Here is a 22,505-nt window from a genome sequence, read left to right as displayed (position 1 = left end):
AAAAAACACAAAATTCCAAAATGATGCATATAGCCTTTACAATCATTTTGTGCTATGTCTGTAATCTGACCTTTGGAACTTTCAGATGCTGTCCCATCATCGTCATCTGATATCATGTCTATCTCCAGATCACTGCTGTCCTGGATGCCATGTGACTGGTGGGCAGGCTCCTGACTATCCCCAGTGGCATCAGCTGCAGCTGAGACCTCTCTTTCTGGCTGCAGAGATACAGGTTAAAACAGCAAGAGGAAAGAGACAGTAGAATCAAGTTGAACATAATGTACTGTTAATTATTCTAAAATGTTTATTTAAAGGAGCACCCCATTTTTCACATCAATATCAATATATTTATCATGGTTGTATCAGTTCTTGTGGGATTCTGGCAAGTAGATCTAACTAGCTACAGGACTCACCTAGTTCATGATACACCCTTGACATTTTACAGTTTGGTTTAGGCACTTAAACTACTTAATTAGGATTGGAACAGATTTGAGGGAGTGTAGCATGTAGTGAAGTAGATGTGTCATGTTGGAAAGGGAATGTGTCTTGCAGTCACCACTGCAGATAGACCCTTCTAGATTTTAGAGAAGTTTGTCTGACAGAATAAAAACCCGGATTACATCACTGTGACATCATCTGGCTTCCCCAAATTTCTGCATATAAGATTGGGGTGTGGACTTTCAAAGATGTGGGTGTTTTCTAGGTAGGATGTGTCTAATATAAATATGCTCCTGACCTGCATTTTGGGAACTACAGGTTTCAGTTTTTTTAAGTGTCTTTATTTATTTATTTATTTTTTATTTAATGCCGCTTGTGAGTTTGCATGTCCTTACTTGAAAAGGCCGCTCCCCCAGTTGCTGGGAAGCAGGTGCAAGCCCGCTGCAGACCTTCATGTGTCGGACCTGCCGCTCCAGCTTGATTCGAGCCTTCTCACTGTCCTTGAACCGACTCTCTGCATCCCTCAGCCTCAGCAGCTCCTCCTGCAAAAGGCTGTGTTGTCTCTGCAAAAGAGCCAGCTCCCCAATGGTTGACCTAGCACTGGCCTCCAGATTTCCACTATCTCGGCAGATAGGGCGCCATACTCCTCCTACAGTTGGCTTCGCAGTGTCCTGTGCCTGCAGCAGCAGCTCCAAGATGGAGTCTTGTTTGATTACAGCACCCTGCATGATATGATAGAGAATCCAGCTTTTTTTTTTTACAGGCTGATGATTCACAAAAATTACAATAAAATTTTATGGTTCAGACATGTGATTAAAAAAAAAATGTTCTTATGAAACTGTCCAACGCCAAGAAGAGCATTCACCAAAGAATATAGGCTCAGCATGGAAATACTGTCTGGGGAAACATAAGGAGATAATTTTGGAAGACATCCACTAGATTTGTTTAACTGAAACTGCTGAACCTCTTCAACACATAGAACAAGTACTGCGGACTTAATGGCATGTATGAACATGAGGAATGATGACAACAAGTATAGAAGGTTCAAATGTGTCAACAGAAAAATACTTGTGTGCACCTTGTGAAGTCAGGTTTGCTTCTTTTATCGAATAAAGACTTGCTTGATCAGTTAACTAATGCATCCATCCATCCATTGTCTATACCTGACTATCCCTTTTCGGGGTTGCGGGGGGGCTGGAGCCTATCCCAGCTGTCAACGGGCGAGAAACGGTCGCCAGCCGATCGCAGGGCAACATATACGGACATACAACTATTCACGCTCACACTCACACCTAAGGACAATTTTAGAGTCACCAATTAACCTAATGAGCATGTTTTCACTGCATGAAAAGTACCATTTCCGTCAATCATCATCACTGTATATTGCCGTGGATGTTCTCTCTCAGCCCCTGTGACTGTGAGGTGTTAGAATGCAAATGTAAATGCTGCAAGCTATACAAATGCGAATTGGGATTTTGTGTGTGTGTGTGTGTGTGTGTGTGTGTGTGTGTGTGTGTGTGTGTGTGTGTGTGTGTGTGTGTGTGTGTGTTCTGTGCCTACAGAATACAGAAGATTTTTTTTTTTTTCATGAGGATTTAGAAGTGTGTTTAAATAATTTTATAGGTTACATACAGGGTAAGTGTCCTGACTCTCAAAAGCCTTTCATTTTCCACTTAAATTGCTAAATCAAATGTGAAAATTAAAGCATCAACAGTTCTTGGACATGTCACAATTTGCTGCTGATTCTTTAAGTAGGAATAAAAAGGGAACACACCAAAGTAACTTTTCATTTTTTAATTTTCGATGATGTCAAACAGTTTAAAGAAGTTTACATGTTTTATAAAATATGCAGGGGCTGCACGGTGGCGCAGCAGGTAGTGCGGGTGCCTCACAGCAAGAAGGTTGCCGGTTCGATCCCCGGGTCAGGCCTGGCCTTTCTGTGTGAAGTTTGCATGTTCTTCCCGTGCATGTGTGGGTTCTCTCCGGGTACTCCGGCTTCCTCCCACAGACCAAAAACATGCTCGTTAGGTTGATTGATGACTCTAAATTGTCCGTAGGTATGAGTGTGAGTGTGAATGTTTGTCTGTCTTTGCATGTGGCCCTGCAATCGGCTGGCGACCGGTTCAGGGTGTACCCCGCCTCTCGCCCATTGTAGCTGGGATAGGCTCCAGCCCCCCGCAACCCCGAAAGGGATAGGCGGTATAGATAATGGATGGATGGATAAAATATGCAGGTACAAAAATAGAAAATCAAAATACCTAGCAAAATCACAGCATGTTTTTCGAGAGAGAAATTCCGAGAGCACGACCTCGCATATGACTGGACGCCTCCTCTGATGCAATGACGTCGGCAGAAAACGACCTTGGCACGTCTGTGAACATTGTGACCAGGAACTCTCTAAGACGCATTATTATGAGCATAGAAAACGCTATTTTATCAGTGGAGTTCGGATCAGAAAAGTTAGGTTAGGGTCCTGCTAAACTTTAACTCTGTTCATACAATGGCCGGATGTTGTCTTCAGTTCACCCCAGAAGGCACTCCTCTGCAATGAATGGACAGCCTGGCTGAGGAGCGACCATATCCAGAAAGTCCAAACAATTTAGAGAATAAACTGCTGAGCACCTTCAGTGGATTGTCTCGGAGGGTAACGCAGCTGATAATGCAACTGGCGAGGAGAAATGGCCGAGATAAAAGCCAGACTGCTCGCTCTGGAGGAGCAGCCCCGACCGAACTGCAGCTGTAGAGACGACCAGAAGAGGAAGAGATGGGTGCATAAGTTGCAGTAAGTAACGTTAGCATTTAATACTACATTGTGCAGTTATTAGGCAGCCAAACCTTTATTATTCTTATTGCACTATGTTCTGAACGTCTGGTAACCGTTCATGTAAACGTAAAGTAAATGTAAACGTTGCATGACCTGTTTGTACTTTTTGTGTTTTACAGACTGAACTCATCCCACAACGAAGCGGTGACATCACATTTGGTGGCCACTTTAACTGGGAGTCCAGACATGGATGGTCCTTTTATGTAAGTTTTTTTATGTAACCCTTTTCTGTTGTTTCTTGTTGTTGTTGTTGTTGTTGTTGTTGTTGTTTTTACTTTCCTGAAGCCTGTCTTAATTATTTCAAATGAATATATATTTTCCTCCAGCGGCCTGTAACGAGAAGGTGCGAAGGAGCTTCAGGTATGCCCAGCCAGCTCTTTCAGTTCAGACAGCAGCTATGAAGATTTCAGCTTGCAGCAGACAGAGAAGAAAGCGGGTAAGAGTTACATGAATGCTTAGCAGTACTAATATTATATTAATACATTAATTTACAGCTGCTGGAAGCAAGAAGGAGTGTCCGAGCCACCCAGCACGAAATTGATTTTTAGCAGGGGGTCCCTGCTGACATGATGTCCGATGAGGAGGATGACATCGTGGAAGGGGAAGCTGGTTGGATAGTAAAGCCTCCATGTTTCCACAGTCAGACGCTCTCCCAACTCTGTCAGACACTTCAAGAGAGGCTAGAGAGCGACCCAAAGTATGTGGCGACACACCGCAAGAGGCTGCACATCGAGTTCCCTTCAAAGCGACAGGCGCCAACTCAGTATGACCCAGAGGCAGCAAAGAAACATTTCCAGAGGCCTTAGACTCTTTTTTTCGTGCACCATGGACCAGCGGCATGGCCCAACCCAGAGACTCTTATCAAGGAACCCCTCTGCACATTTCCTTTCTTTTTCCAGGCACCAGCTGTGTGGCCCAGCTGTATCCAATCACATGAGGGTTTCCTTTTAAAATGCCTGTGGAATCATCCAATGGTTGTTTGTAAAGCCAGCAGGCCAGCCTGAGTAGATCAAAGTCGGTAGTATTTATGTGCTAATTAGAGCTATAACCACACCCCCCACCGACAGATGGTCCGTTCCCGATGATATTCGGAGCGGGCGAACTTCCCTCTAAATGGCCGATAATCAATGCATGTTGCAGGGGTTTACTGGTCGTAAATGTGGTTTTTCATACAGTGTTTGGTCTGTGGGAGGAAGCCAGAGAGAACCCACGCATGCATGGGAAGAACACGCAAACTTCACACAGAAAGGCACTGCCTGGGGATCGAACGGCAACCTTCTTGTTGTGAGGCACACGCACTACCTGCTGCACCACCATGCTGCCCCAGTTAACTAATCATAAAACAAAATTAATTCAAACTCAACAGAAACAAAACTCACCAAAACCACCTATCCAGCCGGGTGTGTACTGTACTGTACTGCCGCCCTCACTCTACCCATTCTTTGGGTCAGTGATGTACTTTTCCCAGTGTTTCTTCCCTTCCTTTTTCCCTAGTGTTATTTGTCTGTTGGTCTGTCTCCCCTGTCTGTCTGAGAATGGAAGGTCCTTTCCACATGCACCGTGACTACCTAATTACCTGCACACTTGAGGCGTGTTGGAGCTGATTGCTGGCGGCATTTAGGGGAGGCTCTCTGATCCTGTGGTTACCAGTTCGTTCTGATCTCAACTGTGTGTACGTCTCAGTGTGAGTAACTCCCAAGAAAAGCCCTTGTCAGTTCTGCCCTGGAACTTATCCAGTGGATTTTTGTGTTGTCCTTCTTTGGATTTATGCTCTTGTTCTGTTCTTTCTTTCAGTGTGCTCAGTCCCCCTATATCTCCACTCAGTTTGAGAGCACCTTTTGTTCCTGCCTTAGTCTCCAGCGTGGTGTTTTTTGTTATCTCCACTCAGTTTGAGTGCGCCTTTTGTTCCTCCTTTTGTAAATAAATTTAGTTTGTGTTTTGTGACACTGTCTCTGTTTTTGCTCTGCATTTTGAGTCCTGAAATATGACTTATCGAGGAAAATACTCACAATTTGCTTTCCATCAAGAGGCGTTCTAGTTGTGTGAGGAGGAATGTCAGGAAGCTTGCTGTTAATGTGGTTAACATTATTGTTCGTCAGGTCAGTTGTGTTGACTATCACAGAGGTCAAATCAAACTCTTGTTTATGTATGTAACTGTACATAATAGCCAAGTTACCTAGCCCAGATCAATTGACGCAGTTCTGTGAAAGTAACAGAGCAAAAGCCATTCAAAACTAATAAATAATGAATGCAAGACAACACTCATTTAAAACTACAGAGTATCACAGCTAAAAATCTGGTCCAGAGCAGTTTGAAATGTGAAAATATGAGCAGATCATGATCTTAAAAAGTTATTGGCCATGGCTTACTTTCATCCTGAGCATTTTTCTTTCACTGATGGATGGATTGTCACATATATGAATATTTTAAACAGATATTTTTCCCTTTCATTTCAAAAAAAATTCTGTGCACAAAACATTCATTTTATAAAACATCTCCATACATACAGGAACACAAAAATTATTACAAACACTGAAACAAGCATGCTGGACCAGTCGGTAACAAGTCTCTATCAACAGTACATGCCAGAGAAGAACATTCTGAACATGGGTAGTGAACTCATTTTCTTTTAGTGGTCACAACTGAAAAACACAAACAACAGATGCCATTTATGTATTTATTTGTAGTTATTTAACACCTTTCTGGCGCAAAGTCTAGCAGCGCTAACCAAACATAAACCAAGTCCACCATCCTTGTTGTTTCAGACACATGCTCATTACACAAAGCAACACTGAGCATGCAAGAAGTTGATGACATAATAATTTACTAATTTTAACATGTGCTGTACAGAGAAGCAGGAGTTTTGAGAAAAAAAAGCTGCTCTTTAGAAGGTGTTTTTAAAAATCTACATGTGGACGACATGTTTCTTCATTATTATCAACACAAACTAGTTTTTGACTAGGTTTTGACTCAATCTCACATACACTGTCCCACTGCCAAACTACTCATTAGTACACCTTAAAATGAATGAATCCACCGCTGCAAGTAGACCCCAATCACAGCATTATTTCCACACATTTGAGTAATATTTGTTAAAATTAACAGTGAGCAACTGCTTTAGGGACTGAACCTTTTTTAAAGGTGAATCTTTTGCGAGTCCTTTTTAAAGATTTATTTCTTCAGTAGGAACCAATCATCTTGGAGCCATAGCCATTGTTGGCTTCAGGCTTTTTGTGGTATTTTTAGATTATCCGAAAACTACAGAATGATTCCACAATAATACTTTATCCATGGTGGAGTAGATATACATGATAGCTCTTTGATTAAGTGAAAAGAACACTGTTCCAGCCTGTGTTTCTGACTCACGTGTGACAAGACAGATTATGAGAATTTCTTATCTATATAAACATCCTCTGTGATCAACTGGCGACTGGTCCAGGGTGTACCCCGTCTCTCGCCTGTTGACAGCTGGGATAGGCTCCAGCCCCCCCGCAACCCCGAAAGGGATAGGCAGTATAGAAAATGGATGGATGGATATAAGCATCTTTCTGGGTTTTGCTCAGTGCTGATACACACCGATCAATACACAAAATAGATCTTTTCAAAGAAATATTGAAATCTGGCACATCTCATGCACAAGACAAGAGGAAATTATGGGGGCTTAATAAATTAATAATAACCTCATTGTAGGGAGAAAATTTGCTGACCACCCCAAAACATCTGCAGTACATTGCTTTTCAACAGACTCAATATCACTGGCTTACTCCTTTACAGCTGAAATTCTGCACTTATCCCCCACATATTTTTTACATCAATCCAAACAACATAAACAATCCAATAGACTGCACTATATGTAGCATAACATGGTGTGCTATATGCTATTGCACATTACTCAAGTGTGTGAAAGATGTACAGAAACCTACTCACCTGAAGTGCATGGAGATAAATGCTGAGATTCATCAACCTCTGATAGATTTCCTGTCAGACACAGGCAGCATACTTATTACTGATGTCTATCTACCACAGACACACATACAGAATTAAAGAAACCTTTACCCCCCCGACTTACTGTGGGTGGTGGAGTGTCTTGACCCCTCATGCAATCCTTTAGAAAGTAAATACACCACAGAGAGGAGTTTCATGATGATAATGCATTTGAACAGAATAAAATGATTTATATTAATACTACAATAGTACATAAGTTCACATTTACAGTCCTGACAAATTTACACATACACTGAACAAAAATATAAACGCAACACGCCAACACGGGGGGGTGGGGAGGCATGCCAATCCAAAGCATCCCAAACATGCTCAATGGGTGACATGTCCGTGGTGGGTATGGGTGAGTATGGGTGAGTATGATGTCAGTATGCTGGCTGTATGCTGGGCGTGCAAGAACTGGGACTTTCGCAGCTTCCAGGAATTGTGTACAGATCCTTGCAACATGGGGCTGTGCATTATCATGCTGCAACATGAGGTGGTGGTCATGGATGAATGGCACAACAATCGGCCTGCAGTCAGCATGCCAATTGCACGCTCCCTAAAATTTTGCGACATCTGTGGCATTGTGCTGTGTGATAAAACTGAACATTAGAGTGCCCTTTTATTGTGGTAAGCCTAAGGCACACCTGTGCAATAATCATGCTGTCTAATCAGCATCTTGATAATCTTGATTATCTCAGCAAAGGAGAAGTGCTCAGTAACACAGATTTACAGAGATTTATGAACAATATTTGAGAGAAATGGATCTTTTGTGTATATAGTAAATGTTTTAGATCTTTGAGTTCAGCTCATGAAAAATGGGAGCAAAAACAAAAGTGTTGAGTTTATATTTTTGTTCAGTGTCTGATAGTGAAAACCAGTATATTATGGTTTGGTGCGTTAGGTGTGGCAGGTAATATTTTGTCCCCTTTAAAAGCAGCATCATGATGCACTGAACATTTAGTCATGAAGTGACAATTTGGAACCACATTTTACCAAAAACAAACAAATAAATAAATAAAATAACTGAGAATTTAGATCCCAGTGATTTGGGGAATTCTCTGGAAAATGGGCTGTCATTTTCCAGGAAAAATATTTGAAGGAGCCTGGAATTTTGGCATGTGTTGTGCTGTGGTTTTTTTGCACTCATTGTATGGACTGGAAAAATATATATAAATAAATAAAATAACAACTGTTTTATGTGACCACACATCTGTTGTAACAAAATCCAATCTTGTCCACCAGGAGATATCATCATTACAGTAATATATCATAAATCAAATTTCACCTACAGCTGTTTCTTCTGCCTCTTTTATGTTTTCTGATGAAATAGAAGCACACCATCCTGTACTAGCTGTGTGTGGTTGCATTACTATGTTAGGGTACCTCAGGGCAAAAAAATTTTGTTCAGCCCTCTACTGATACCAACCCCCATTTTCTGCTAACTGCTTTGTGTACTGGTAATTTAATGAGTCTCAGTCTCACTTAAACCTAGTCAGTGGTAATTTACCTTAATAACTTTCTCTGGAATATCTACCATGTAAACAAAATATGAACAAGAATAATTAAGTATTGGAACTGGATTTTTACACAGGGCCCCTCCACAACTTAAACCAATTAGTTAGTGTTAAAATCAATAGACATGAAGTGAACCTACAGCTTAAGTAATTCTGCCTTCCAACTGTATATCAATGAACAACTCAGAACATGAATTTGTGTTGGGCTTTCGACTGGTTTTTGTATTGTGTGCAATAGGAGTGCAGTTGGATCCTGAGCACAGCCATGGCCATCCTGGTTAAATAGAGGTCAGCTGATAACGCTCTGTAACACCATAGTGTTACCAGAGAGAGCCCGATGTTTCCCACGAGTTGAGGAGGAAGAGATAGGGAAACCGTAGCTGTGCATCACACTAGGAGATGTTACAAATCAGTCATTCTCTTGGTCTTCATGGGGAATGTGTGATCTCTCCCAATTATGATGGAACAGCTGGCAGTGCTCACTCAGAACCAGAGGGAATCCCGGCAGTGTGGTTTAATGCTGTTTATGGAGACATGGCTAACTGTGCTAAATCGAGACATGAATGCTTCATTGAATGGTTTGTGGTTGATGTGGGTGGATAGGACAAAGGAGAAAGGTAAGAGCAAGGTAGAATTGTCCTTCTATTTACTGAGGAAATTATCTCATGTTATCTAGGTACTTAAACTTTGTGGAGTCATCATCAATGTCACTGAAAGCTCTTGGATTTTATAACAGCAGTTGTTAGAGTTGTTGGAGTTCCTTCAGGTGTGAAGCATTAACTCAATTTATGCTATTTTGCCCATCCATTCTCATAATCACCTTGTCCTACCTATCTTCTCACTTGCCAGTAGCCTCTCTCAAAAATCACAACTCAAACAAATTGTTTAAGTAATGTGTATATAACCTTCAAGTATGACATGAATAGACAAATGCTGAATATATATGCCCTTATGTGTTTTCATATATATAATGCAGGGATGACAGCATTTCACTTTCAACCAGGTATCTAATTTTGACCACCTAATTATAGTAACTTACTAAATTTAGAAACTAGGTAACCCAATCATTATAACTTTGATATTTTAAATCAAGTGGTGACTTTAGGCTTCACTGTCTGCACCATTCTCTAAATGTAAGGGGTATATGGACAGTGGTGGGTCTACCCACCAGTTAGAACTGAAGTCATAACTAGAGAGACACAATTCCAGTAGCTGGGCCTGATCACCAGGTTTCAGCCAGGTCTTAGTTGGAAGCAAGAAGTCCAACTGGACAACAGAGATAAAATCATTTAAAATAAATGTCAAACTAAATGTCTTATTTCAGAGTGTTCTCATTCAGTAGGGCAAACTTAACAAGGACATCTGGTAGAAAAACTCTCTCAACCTTTTTGTGACAGGGATTGGACTGGTGTAATTAAGAGATGAAAAAAGACAGACAAGACAGAAAGGCAAACCAGTCCATTCAAGGGATGAGGCACCAGACAGGTGATGCGGGGAATTAGTGCAGTTTCCTGGTAACCAGAGGTGCCAACATTTGGCTTGGGCACGAGGATGTTGGTGGCCAGGGTATGTTGTGAATGTGCGTGATTTAAATTGCATGTGCCTAGAATGCCAGGGTCAATGCTGTTATTCCTATAAAAGGAAGGAGGATTCCAAATAATGACAAAGCATTCAAACCCCTACCAGAGAGAGTCACAAGTCCCAAAAACATTCCCACTTATTACACTTCCATCTTGGCCCCAGCTCACCTTTGCTGCAAAGAAATCGTGGCCTCCATTGACCAACAGATCCTGATCACCTGAGCAGAAACAGACACAGCAGTCACTGAGTACTAGTCCTAGAAAACAAAACATTTATTGGAATTAATATCTGCCTAATTTATTACAGCAAACAGTGAGGGGCAAGGGAGTTGTGGGTTTGTCCACATTAAACATGAAGATGAACTTGATGCTTAATAAATAAGAAATCACATAAGGCTACACTCATTGGGTCATTGAATTACAGTGTGCATTTAATTGGACAATATTCTAGTAAGACTGCAATTGTATCAGTATGATCTTTGCTTCTACCTGCTCTTGCTGTCACTTTGGAGCAAATAATTCACATCTTTTAGCTGTCCATGTGGATTTTATGTGTTAAGGTGTCATTTTGATGATCAAAATTTGATGAAAGCGTTCTGAAAGTGTTGTATGTATGAGTCACAGGATTTGTCTGTTCTATATATCTCGTATGTTCCTCTAAATATTCTTTTATTTTTCTATGTTTGTGTTGCTGGACAGCAATGATGAGCCAGTAAAAGCTTATCTTATGTTGAACAGAATGCAGTCTTAAATGACTCACTGGTTTCTACCACCTCCATGTGGTTGTGATGGCACGGAAGAGCCATCCATCCATCCATGCTGGAGCCCAGAAGGAGCTCACTCAACCTGTCAACTATGGAAACACACAAACATGTTCTACCATGAAACCATTGTCCCTGAGTGCTCCATCACAACTGCTTTCTGTATGAAGTTTGAAGAGCTATGTATGTAAGCTACCCCAGATGATTACTGGTACGTGTGAATGTGGACTGTGAGTATGTCTACAGTTGCTTCATGAAAATCAAACTTGTGGTCTTTCTCTAGTCCTGCTGACAAACAGACAAACAAACAAACAATTAGAAACAAAAAGCATCCTTGTTACATCCTTGGCAAATGTAACAATAGTGCTTGTATATACAGTACATCATACACAAATACCTAGTCCACACATACATACAAAAAAAGAATGCGCTTATCTAGAATATTTTCACTGATATTTGAACCTGCATTTTTGAAGTGTATTACATTAATGGAGAAAATTTTGGCACCAGTCTAATTCTAGTGTCTAGAGTTGACCCAGTCACAGCACCATATCAACAGTTACCAAAGTCAACCTGTTATATCAAGGCACTGACAAACTAACAAATAGAGTATGATGCCTTTGTCCTGTCAAATTGGGGTTGGATGTGGATGTGACTGACATGAAAATTGATGTGTTACCCTCAGCTGTGGCATCCAGTAGTAGTTTCTCTGCACGTGGAGCTTGTGGTGTGTCTGCTCTGAACAAGTAACGAGTGATGGGAGGCTGTAGGCCCTCCTGGCCACTTGTCAACTCTGCCAGCTCACAGAATAGAGTCACCCTCTCCTGCAGGAGCTCCAGCATTTCCCGGTCCTTCTGCTGGAGGTCAGCTATTGGGTGTTGGGTGAGGATTAATTAATCATGCATCTAAATCAAGTCACCTAGCACACACATAGGCAAAATGTGCTGCAAGGCACCAAGACACGAAAAAAGTGGTCCATTGTTTTTACAAAGACACCATGGAGTGCATTATTACACTAACACCATAAGTGTCATAACTTACCTACCTGGCATCATTCTCTGAAAAGTAAAATTTTTTGCTCCGCTTATTTGTGGCACTAAAGGTTTAATACTGTATACATTGAGCATTTCAACACCTGCTAGACAGTCAGAAATTAGTACTCTTCATGGCCATGATATAAACAGCATCAAAACACAAAAATGAAAAAGGAAAAACTACTCTTTAGCATTTAATTGTAGACATGTGGCAATAAGTATATATTCCATTTGTTTTACATTTAAGTCTCATCAACTTCAAAAAAAGAGTATGAATATTCTTTTAAGCCGGAACAGGAATTCATAGTAACAAAAAGAATTAATCATGATTACTCAGAAATATGGAAACAGGTTAAAAGGAGTGGAACTGTATAGCAGAGGTGCCACATGAAAATGTTTCTTTCACTGTGTCATTAATGTTTGTCTTCTCACCTTTGAGTCTCCTCAGATGGGCCTTGTGTTCAGTCTCTATGAGGGGGAACTCCTCTCTTGATGGACACCTGAGCACAAAAAAGTCCAGACCACACAAATCCTTTTCTCAGAGATGGATGTTTTTTTTTTTCATTTGTTTTTTGTTGTACTTCTAAAGTTCTTTTACTTATATTATTAGACTTGTAAAGATTTACTGAGACATATTAGACACCGATACTAGATGCAGAGATACAGTAACAATGATGCATAACCACGTATCATGTCATGCTAAAGAGTTAAAGGAAAACTGCTGTTCATTAGGACTTATGTATTTCTCGTCATTTATCGACAATGAAAGTAGGGTTTTGGGTAAATTATGAGGATACAGTGGTGCATGCGTTGCAACAATTGTGTCGGGGTTGCAGGGACTATGGGTTATGTCTACAAATTGTAGGGTGTGGGTGTGTAAATGTTTAAATGTGTGTGTGCGCCTGTGCAATATGTACCTATATAGAAGGGAACCCAGGAGAAAAGGAAGAACTGAACAATTAGTCACCATATAGTGGAAGTGGGGCTTCTTGGGCTGGATTTGGGAGAGGTAGACACCAGGTCCCCAGTCCAGCCCAAGCTGCAACTACCACACTTGAACACAGTGTTGAAGTTCCTTAAAGGACAGTGCCACTGAGGATTTCTAGATGCTGCTGACATTTTTCAAATAGTCATTATGACCTGTGATTGATAGTTTGCATGCGAGTGCACACATCTCATCTCTCATCATCTCATCTTCAATGTCATGTGTCTGGGCATCATTCCATCATTACTGACAGCATTGTTTGGACACACCAGTGAGTTCAGTCTTGTGCTCTTTCTGAATTTATGCACGATTGTCAGATACAACTATGTACAACTATGTAAAGGCATGGGGCCATTCCAGTGATCATCATGGGGAACATGAGCTCTTAAATACCTTATAAGATAAGGTAAATAAGATGGACGAGCTTGTCGCACTGGTCAGGACTCAGTGGGAATACTGACAGTGCAGCCTACTGGCCTTTATCGAGTCCTGGCGTCACTCAGACTCAGAGCGTGAAGGTACCCACCTTCAGCTGTGTGAGGGCAGACAGAGATGTGGCTCAGTGTGGTAAGAAGAAGGGAAGAGGGACTGCACTGTTTGTGAATGAGAAGTAGTGTTGTAACAATTTGGTCCTTTAAAGTGATCTCATGTGTGCTCATCCCATGATCTTTATTGCACTTGTATGTTCTGGAACAAATGTCCTTCATAGCCTGTCTGTTAGTGATGTGTGTTGCATCAGTTCCACACCTCAAGACAACACACACACATACAGGTTGTTTATCACATGTCTAGGACAAAGATATGGTATGTCTTGGGGAAAAGCCAATTACATTCTTTAATGTATGTCTGTTTATTGTACGGGGCTCAGTCAAACCCAAGAAGATAAATGTGAAGGATTAGACTGTCGGGGGACCTCCAAAGATACACCGAGCTCCTCTGTCCTTCTGTCCCCCTCCATCTGCACGCTTTCATGTCCTACCACGGCGTGTTGCTAACTTAGCTCCTTCCCTGGAGTCTCTGTGCTTGGTCGCCTTGCAGGTTACACAGTGGCTGAATCTGGATTGTGGATTGCAGCTGCGTCTCCTGCCTTGGCCCTGCCTGACATCCACTGCAACTGCTACTACTCTTATTACATCCACTGTCACTGTTATTGTGACTGCATGTCTGTCTCTCTGTCTCTCTCTCTCTGTGTCTCTCTGTCTCTCCCTCTCTCACACAACCGGTCGAGGCAGATGGCTGCCCACCCAGAGTCTGGTTCTGCCTGAGGTTTCTGCCTGTTAAAAGGAAGTTTTTCCTCGCCACTGTCGCCAAGTGCTTGCTCATGGGGGAATTGTTGGTTCTCTGTAGATAAAAGAGCTTGGTCTGTACCAGCTCTATATGGAAAGTGTCTGTTGTGATTTGGTGCTATACGAATTGAATTGAATTGAATTGAATTGAATTGAATTGAATTGAATTGAATTGAATTGAATTGAATTGAATTGAATTGAATTGAATTGAATTGAATTGAATTGAATTGAATTGAATTGAATTGAATTGAATTGAATTGAATTGAATTGAATTGAATTGAATTGAACTGAACTGAACTTTCGCCTGAAATCTTTGCTCATTCTGGTGGAGATCCTGCCGGAACTCTGTCAGTCTGAGACCAGCGCTGCATTGCTTTATATGTGACCTCAATGAATACTTTGACTGTGAACTAAAGATTGCTCCGGACCATTCTTGGGCTTCCAACAAAGAATCGGCTCTTACAGTGTAATCCTGGACATGTTACTGTTAAGAAATGTTTCTGTAGCTCAGATACTGAACTGATAGCTGTGGGGATGTGGCCTTTTTATTTGCCTCGGGAGTTCACATCGGCCATTGTGATCATTGTTTACATCCCTCAGAAGGCTGACGGGGAAGTTGCGTGTCGTGTACGTGTTGTGTGAACCACATGGGGGGGACATCAACGACCTGACAGAGTGTATCACAGAGTACATATATATATATATATATACACATATATATATATATTCCACACTGCTGCAGGAAGAGACAAGCTGCACTGGCAAGATAACCAATCTCTCTGTCTCTCAATACAATGAGATGCTTGATGATTTAGCTATAGTTTTAGAGTTATATGTTCTAATTGTTTCAACTAATTGATTGATTTATTTAATATATAAATTGCAAATAAATAATCAAAGTAGAAATTATTGGACAATCCTTTATTTACTTTACTCTTTATTTTTTTTTAGTTCTCTGATGGCAGAAAAATGTTGTGACTAATATCTTAAAAGGTTCTTAAAGATTACTGTAGCCAAAAGAAATTAACAAACCCTTGGGCCTTATCCTTTGCCACTTAATTTCATTCTAACACCATACCAAGAGCTGCCATTAGTGGACGTGACTGATATCTTGTTCCTGACTCAAGGTCTACTCAGTCAGGTGCAGTATCAGAGGATGCAGGGTAGGCAACTGGGTGTAGGTAGTTAGAAGCTAGGTGTGACTCCACACCAGCAGTTTAAATAAGTTCTCACTTATAGCCTATTAGGGTAAAACTCTGTAGGACTGAGAATTGGATCCTTTAGAGAGAGCTGGTCCAGTACTTCCTGTACAGGGTTGACTCAGGATCATCTGAAAGCCCATTCAATCATTTCATTCAGCCTGAATGAAATGACTGGATAGTCAAACTGCCTGTCTATCTACATTCCTTCCTACCTGCGCACACTCTGCCCTCATGACCAGATTCTCCACAAGACTAGACTGATATAGTGCTTAAAGGATTGAACCACTCACCTTCTGATAAGTGAACTCTACCTCCTGAGCTACACACTGTCATACATTTAATCTGTCATACATTTATTTTTCACACTGTCATATAACTTATTTTTGTAAATACATGTAAATCTCTCTATCTTTTCTATTCTTTTAAGGAGCACCTGTAACAGAAAGAATTTCCCTTCAGGGATCAATAAAGTATTTCTGATTCTGATTCTGATACTTGGTATTCTGAAATCAACTGTGTCCCAACTGGGTTAATTTTTTCTCCAAGTTTGCAGGGATAACTAAAGCAGAGCCAAATAATCTAACAAATACACACACACACACACACACACACACACACACACACACACAGGAAAAAAATGGAAAAAAAAAATGAAAAAATATAATGACCATATTTTTTGTGATTTTTTATCTGTAATGGCACGGGGAACCAGTGGTAACACTGTTGCCTCACAGCTAGAAGGACCCGGGTTTGATTCCCACCTGGGGCATTGTGGGCGCTGCTCAAGGAAAGGGGCCTTTCTGTGTGGAGTTTGCATGTTCTCCCCATGTTCACCTGGGGTATCCTCCATAAAAAAAACACTAAAAACATGCAACAAGATCACCACCTGACCAATGGTGACAGGAAGGAAACTGGGTCCCTGGGCACCACTGTCGACTGGCAGCCCACCGCTCCTGGTCTGCCGCGGAGGAAGGACTACCAGAATGGGTCAAATGCAGAGGAATTCATTTCACATAAGCATGGCATGTGCATGCAGGTGGTTGTGTGGAGCGATTAATAAAGTACGTCTCTTCTCTTTTTTGAAGGCTTCATTGCCTCATTAGAGAGTCAATCGCCACATATAATGCAGAGCGAGCTTGGTGCGTGGGAATCACCTGTCGCGATAAATCCATATTCTAAGTAGGACTCCTGGTACTGTCTGTTAAATGCAGCTTTCTTTCTCTTTGAAGTCGTAGGCTCATCCTCTGCCTCCTCACTGGGCCTTTTTCCCTTCACAAAGAAACTTTTTAACGATGTCTGTTTTTTGCTCATTTTGCTAGCTTGACTGTAAAATTTCAACGGCAACGTGTCACATGACCGAGATGTACTGGAGTGAAACCTAATTTTTCGAAATAAGGCATCGTTCAGACTCAGATAACAAATAAAACGGAAATAATGTAAGTTATTTATTCTTTCTGTGCGGCCCGGTACCGAATGACCCACGGACCGGTACCAGTCCACGGCCCGGGGGTTGGGGATCACTGCTCTAAATGACAAAAGTTGTAATAAAATGTTGAACCCAAGGAACTTAATCACTAGCATCAAGGTTGAACAAAACCCAAGAAATAGCCCAAAAAGAAATAAATCTAAATCATATGCATTTTGTAGGGGACACTACAACCGAGCATGTAACAATGGAAAAGACTGAAATTATAACTATGGCTGACACATTTTTCGGGGAGCTAATGGGGCTGTAGCCAGGTATCCTCTCCAAATACCCAAGTAACATAAAGATTATCCTTAACTCTGGGTCTTTTGACACACACGTTGTTTGTTTATTTGTCACATTTTGACCTGGCCCACTCTGATACAACACAGTTGGAACTGTTAAACACTGGTTAATCTACTGGTCAGACTTTTTCATCGAACCAGAAAGTTTTTCTGAACTTCTCTGCAGGCCTGTGTGGGATGCAGACGGGAAGCTAGCCGGAGCACTCACTGCAGTAGTTTCTCATATGATGTTTATTGGTCTGATGCACTGTGGTTTGGCCACAAGCACATAACTTGAAGTCTGGCAAAACAGAATCTTGGATTGCGTAATAACGTATGGTGAGTGTACCAAACCTTTAAAATTACAGAAAGAAAAATTGTATGTTTGTATGTATGGGTGCATTTGCCCACTTGCTGACAGTACGCTGGATGTGGCGTATCCAGACATTCTTATCCTCCTTGGAGGCAGCATGGAACTCATACATCTCAGGAGGGGAGGAATCACTGATGAGGAACATGCCTCGCTCCTGATTGGCTATATCCCTCACTATCAGGTTCTGAAGGGACAGCACTGGAGGTTTGTCCTGGATCACACAGCAAATAATTGTTTGGAGAAATTAATACAGAGAAAGAGGAAAAGGGGGGGGACAAAATGTTGTCTTTTTCATCTGCACATCAAATGACACATCAGTAAATTTAATTTTAATGTGGTTTGTATGTGTGAGTACATTTTCTTACCAGACATGGAAAGATGTACCTCTGGTCTTTCTCCTGCAGAAACACCAGGATGTCTGTCATAAGTAAGACCTGTGTATCTAGGGACACACACACACACACACACACACACACACACACACACACACACACACACACACACACACACACACACAGTATAAAGTTACACACAGAAACAGTCAAAAACAAGTTGTTTTTTTTTCCATCAAGCACAAACTGTATGTCAACACATACAAACATAAAGCCATATGTCGTACTACATAGTCTGTAAAAGCTCCTGCTGTCACTTCTACTTGTAACTGTACTGTCCCAATGCATAGCTCAGAGGTTTCTGCTTGCTCGCTGTCAAGAAGGAATTAAATTTCGAACAAGTGTAAATTGCCTCGTGACTGTCAGGACCACAGAAAGCCAGCAGACAGAGTAATCTGTCAATCAGTCATGATATACAGTGTCACATAATGTTAGAAAATGGCAGGCTTGAAAATCAGCAGTCTACGAGAATCTTTCCATGGTGCCAAAACTGACTGGTTCCAAGACAAGAATGTCAGTACATGACAGAAATGGATGATGGAATGGTTATTGCCAAAGCTGTTATACATTTGAAAGCTTTGACAATGCTATGTATTCCATGCCTGAGGAGATGTCTCTTTGAACTTTAAGCAACAAATCTCAAGATTTTTTTTCAAATATTTTATTATTTAAACTCAGGTTTTGATACTTAGAATTTTCTATTGATATTTATTCATCAACAGGTATTCAATGAATTTATATTTTGGTATCCTGGCCGTCCTTCCTCCGCGGCAGACCAGGAGCGGTGGGCTGCCATCTGACTGGCGCCCGGGGACCCAGTTTCCTTTGTCACCATTGGTCAGGTGGTGATCTTGTTGCATGTTTTTAGTGGGTTTTTTTAAAGGAGAATACCCCGGGTGAACACGGGGAGAACATGCAAACTCCCACTTTTCCTCGAGCAGCAGGTGCCAAAGGCATGGTGGAGGACACGCCCCCAGCACCCACAGCAGGAATCGAACCCTTTACCTTCTAGCTGTAAGGCGACAGTCGTTCCACCGTGCCACCATAGTGAAGCACACACCAAACAATCACAGGCAAAAATAGATCCAGGAAGTGCAGGGCAAGACTTGTGGTCGGAGATAAATGGCTCAGATATCTACCAGGGAACAGGAGAACAGAACTGGTCAAAGGCAGGCAGGTCTGCTAACCAGAGATCACAGGTGTGTGATCAGGTGAGTGGGCAGGTGGCACTCCCTGGCAGGGGAGTGAGAGAGTGGAAAAGTACTGACTGAGCATGTGACAAACCCATCTTTTGCTACCACTGTGTTGATGCTGTCTTTCTCAATTCTACATCATAAACTCACTTTTGTTTTGCACTGCTGTTATTAATGCTAATATAAGCTCACATTTATCCATTTCACCTGGTGCAGTTGTATATTTCTCTCAACTGTGCAATAACACTATTTATTATCCATATTGCAACTGTATTTGTATAAACTGTATACATAAACAAATACATAAACCTAGCATTTCTCAATTTCTCAAGTGAAATAGTATTTTGTCAGGTGCAATAGTATTTCTCAAGTGCAATACAATACACAGTATGTCAGTGGTTAATTTTCTCATAAGACTACGAGCAACAGTACTTTTTTTTATGGCAGTAGGATTCTTTGGCATTCAAAATTTTTATAATCTGTACAAATGTACATATACCAAGTTGTTTTTCTATTCTGTACCTTGTAGACTTTTATATTTTTATTTTGATCTCTTTATGCTGCAATGATTTGGTCTTTTCAAGTGATTTTACGTGTTCTCATCCTTTGATCTTTCATTGTATTTGTGTAACCCAAGAATGTCCTTGTACCATCCAGAGGTGTAAGATAACATGACTGGTGGGAGCCTGTTTTGATAACAGGGGCCAAATGACACTTTTCTCTTCTCTTCTCTGTTAGTGACGTCTGTTGCATTTAGATACACACCTAAACAACACAAACACAGATTGTTTATTACATTTCAAGGATAAGGCACAAACAAAGCATGGTGCGTCCACTTCTTGGAAACTGGCCAATTACATTCTGTAACGTATGTCTGTTTATTGTACAGGGTTTGGTCAAACCCAACAAGATAAATGAACTTCCGTCTGAAATCTGTGCTCATTTTGGCTGAGATCCTGCAGGAACTCTGTCACTCTTTTTGAACTTTTTGCAAGAGTCAGTCTCACTGAGCTAAAGGTTGCACACCTGAAAGTGTTTTATGAAGTGTTCCTGAGCCATGCAGTAATATCCTGTATGCCAGGGGTTCTCAAACTTGTCACACATCTGATTTTTACTCAAGTTTAGAGGTCCAGAACGATTGGCAATGACAAAATATTATTTAATCAATTGGGCCAGCATGAAACTGAGGCAGACAAGGCTCAGACAGTTAGTTCATATTCATTTCTGACAAAACATAATCTTATAATTACATTTATTTTTATACATTTATACATTTATGCGTCCGTCATCATGGAGAATGTAAGATCTCTCCCCAATAAGATGGATGAGCTGACGGCGTGGACCCGACATGAGCAGGATTACCGGTGGTGCAGTTTGCTACTGTTCACAGAGACTTGGCTGGGAATGCAGCACACAGACGCGACTGTAGCGCTGGATAGATTTTCACTCGTACGGGTGGACTGGACAGAGAGAAGCGGTAAGAGGAGTTCTCACAAGCCATAGTGGTGGCTGTGTATATTCCTCCCTCTGCTAACGCCGATGCAGCCTGTGACGTCATCAACACCATGATCAGCAGGCTGCAGACTCAGAAACCACAGGCCCTCTTACTGATCTCTGGGGATTTTAATCATGCCTCTCTGTCCTCCACTCTGCCAAAATTCATCCAGTATGTCACATGTGCCACCAGAGACAATAAAACACTGGACTTATTCTATGCCAACACCAAGGAGGCATACAAATCATCACCCCTCCCTCCTCTGGGAAGAGCTGATCACAACCTGGTTCATCTCCTGCCTGTCTACAAGCCCCTTGTTAACAGGCAACCAGCTGTGTCCCACAGAGTGAAGAGGTGGTCTGACAAGGCTGAAGAGGCTCTGAAGGACTGCTTCGAGACAACCGTGTTGGATATATTCAGTGACTCTCATGAGGAGGACATCGACAGCTTGACAGACACCATCACGGACAACATAAACTTCTGTGTGGAGAACACTGTACCCACCAGGACTGTACTGTGTCACTCTAACAACAAACCCTGGATTAATCCTGACATTGAGGCTCTTTTAAAGGAGAAGAAGAGGGCCTTCAAGTCAGGAAACAAAGAGGAGCTGAAAACTGTTCAGAGGGAGCTCAGAAGGAAAATCAGGGAGGGGAAGGACAGATACAGGAGGAGAATGGAGGAACAGCTGCAGGAGAACAACACCAGGGGAGTCTGGAGGGGCCTGAAAACCATTTCAGGCCACCAGAAGACAAACTCTCAGGCAGCTGGGGATTCAAAGTGGGCAGAGGAGCCGAACACCTACTTCTGCAGCTTTGAAGATGCATCTGCCCCTCCCCCAGCGACATCAACCCTACAGCAGCCCTCCTTTGATCTGCCAGCAATCTAGCCAAGTACCCCACTGACCACCCCACCATAGTATTCAGCTCACCACCACCAACGCCACCCCCCAGTGTTCCTCCCAGCCCCCCATCCACTTCACAAGACACTCAGTCCCCATGCTCCAACTTGTCTCTCACACCTCTCCAGGTGAGAAATCAGCTCGGGAGTTTAAAGACCAGGAAGGCTGCAGGACCAGACGGCCTCAGTCCCAGACTCGCTATTTTTTGCTTGTAAATACTGTCAATATATTTAATATATTATTCTAATATTACAGAATATGTATTATACATTACAATACATATTATATATGATATATTTAGTTTTTCTTATATTTTTATCTTTATTCCTGCTTGCATTTTTTATCATTTATTGCTTGTTACTTTTTTCTAAATATTGTGTATACATTCTGTTTGCCTGTATTTTAATGCTACTGCAACAAAATAATTTCCCAAATTGGGATCAATAAAGAAGCAGTCTAAGGATGTATTCACACCTGCCTTGTTTGGTTTGAAACAAACCAAAAACATCGCTGGTGTGGACATTTTGGGCTGGTGTGAATACAAACCATCGAACTCTGGTGCAGACCAAACAACCGGACCAAGACCAAGCCGGAGAGGTGGTCTTGGTTTGCTTCCAAACGAACCCTGGTGCGGTTCGCTTGAAATGTGGAAGCGACCGCGCTGGGTCTGACCCAGTTCTCAAAATTATATGCCTTTTTGGACGCTACAGGCTCCCATTGCGGCGGGCACCGGTTGGACAGGTGGTGGGCTACGGCAGTGTCAAGTCTGCGTCCCACATGAATGGTGCCAT

General features: G+C 41.7%; 1 protein-coding gene across 1 annotated transcript in view; it reads right to left on the bottom strand.

Annotated features, from left to right (window-relative positions):
* Positions 1-22,505, bottom strand: part of arhgef2a (Rho guanine nucleotide exchange factor (GEF) 2a) — a 110,329-nt gene that overhangs the window by 16,273 nt on the left and 71,551 nt on the right. Inside the window, exons 13-22 of the mRNA XM_070985295.1 lie at positions 18,099-18,175; positions 17,772-17,944; positions 12,571-12,638; positions 11,784-11,972; positions 11,104-11,196; positions 10,512-10,561; positions 7,332-7,367; positions 7,190-7,240; positions 834-1,160; positions 71-218 (exon numbers count right to left, since the gene is read on the bottom strand). Coding sequence (XP_070841396.1) covers positions 71-218; positions 834-1,160; positions 7,190-7,240; positions 7,332-7,367; positions 10,512-10,561; positions 11,104-11,196; positions 11,784-11,972; positions 12,571-12,638; positions 17,772-17,944; positions 18,099-18,175 — 1,212 coding nt within the window. The remainder of the gene's footprint in view (positions 1-70; positions 219-833; positions 1,161-7,189; positions 7,241-7,331; positions 7,368-10,511; positions 10,562-11,103; positions 11,197-11,783; positions 11,973-12,570; positions 12,639-17,771; positions 17,945-18,098; positions 18,176-22,505) is intronic.

The sequence above is a fragment of the Chaetodon trifascialis genome, chromosome 17, assembly GCF_039877785.1.
Source record: "Chaetodon trifascialis isolate fChaTrf1 chromosome 17, fChaTrf1.hap1, whole genome shotgun sequence".
Classification (NCBI taxonomy): domain Eukaryota; kingdom Metazoa; phylum Chordata; class Actinopteri; order Chaetodontiformes; family Chaetodontidae; genus Chaetodon; species Chaetodon trifascialis.
This window is presented reverse-complemented; position numbering and strand designations above follow the sequence as displayed.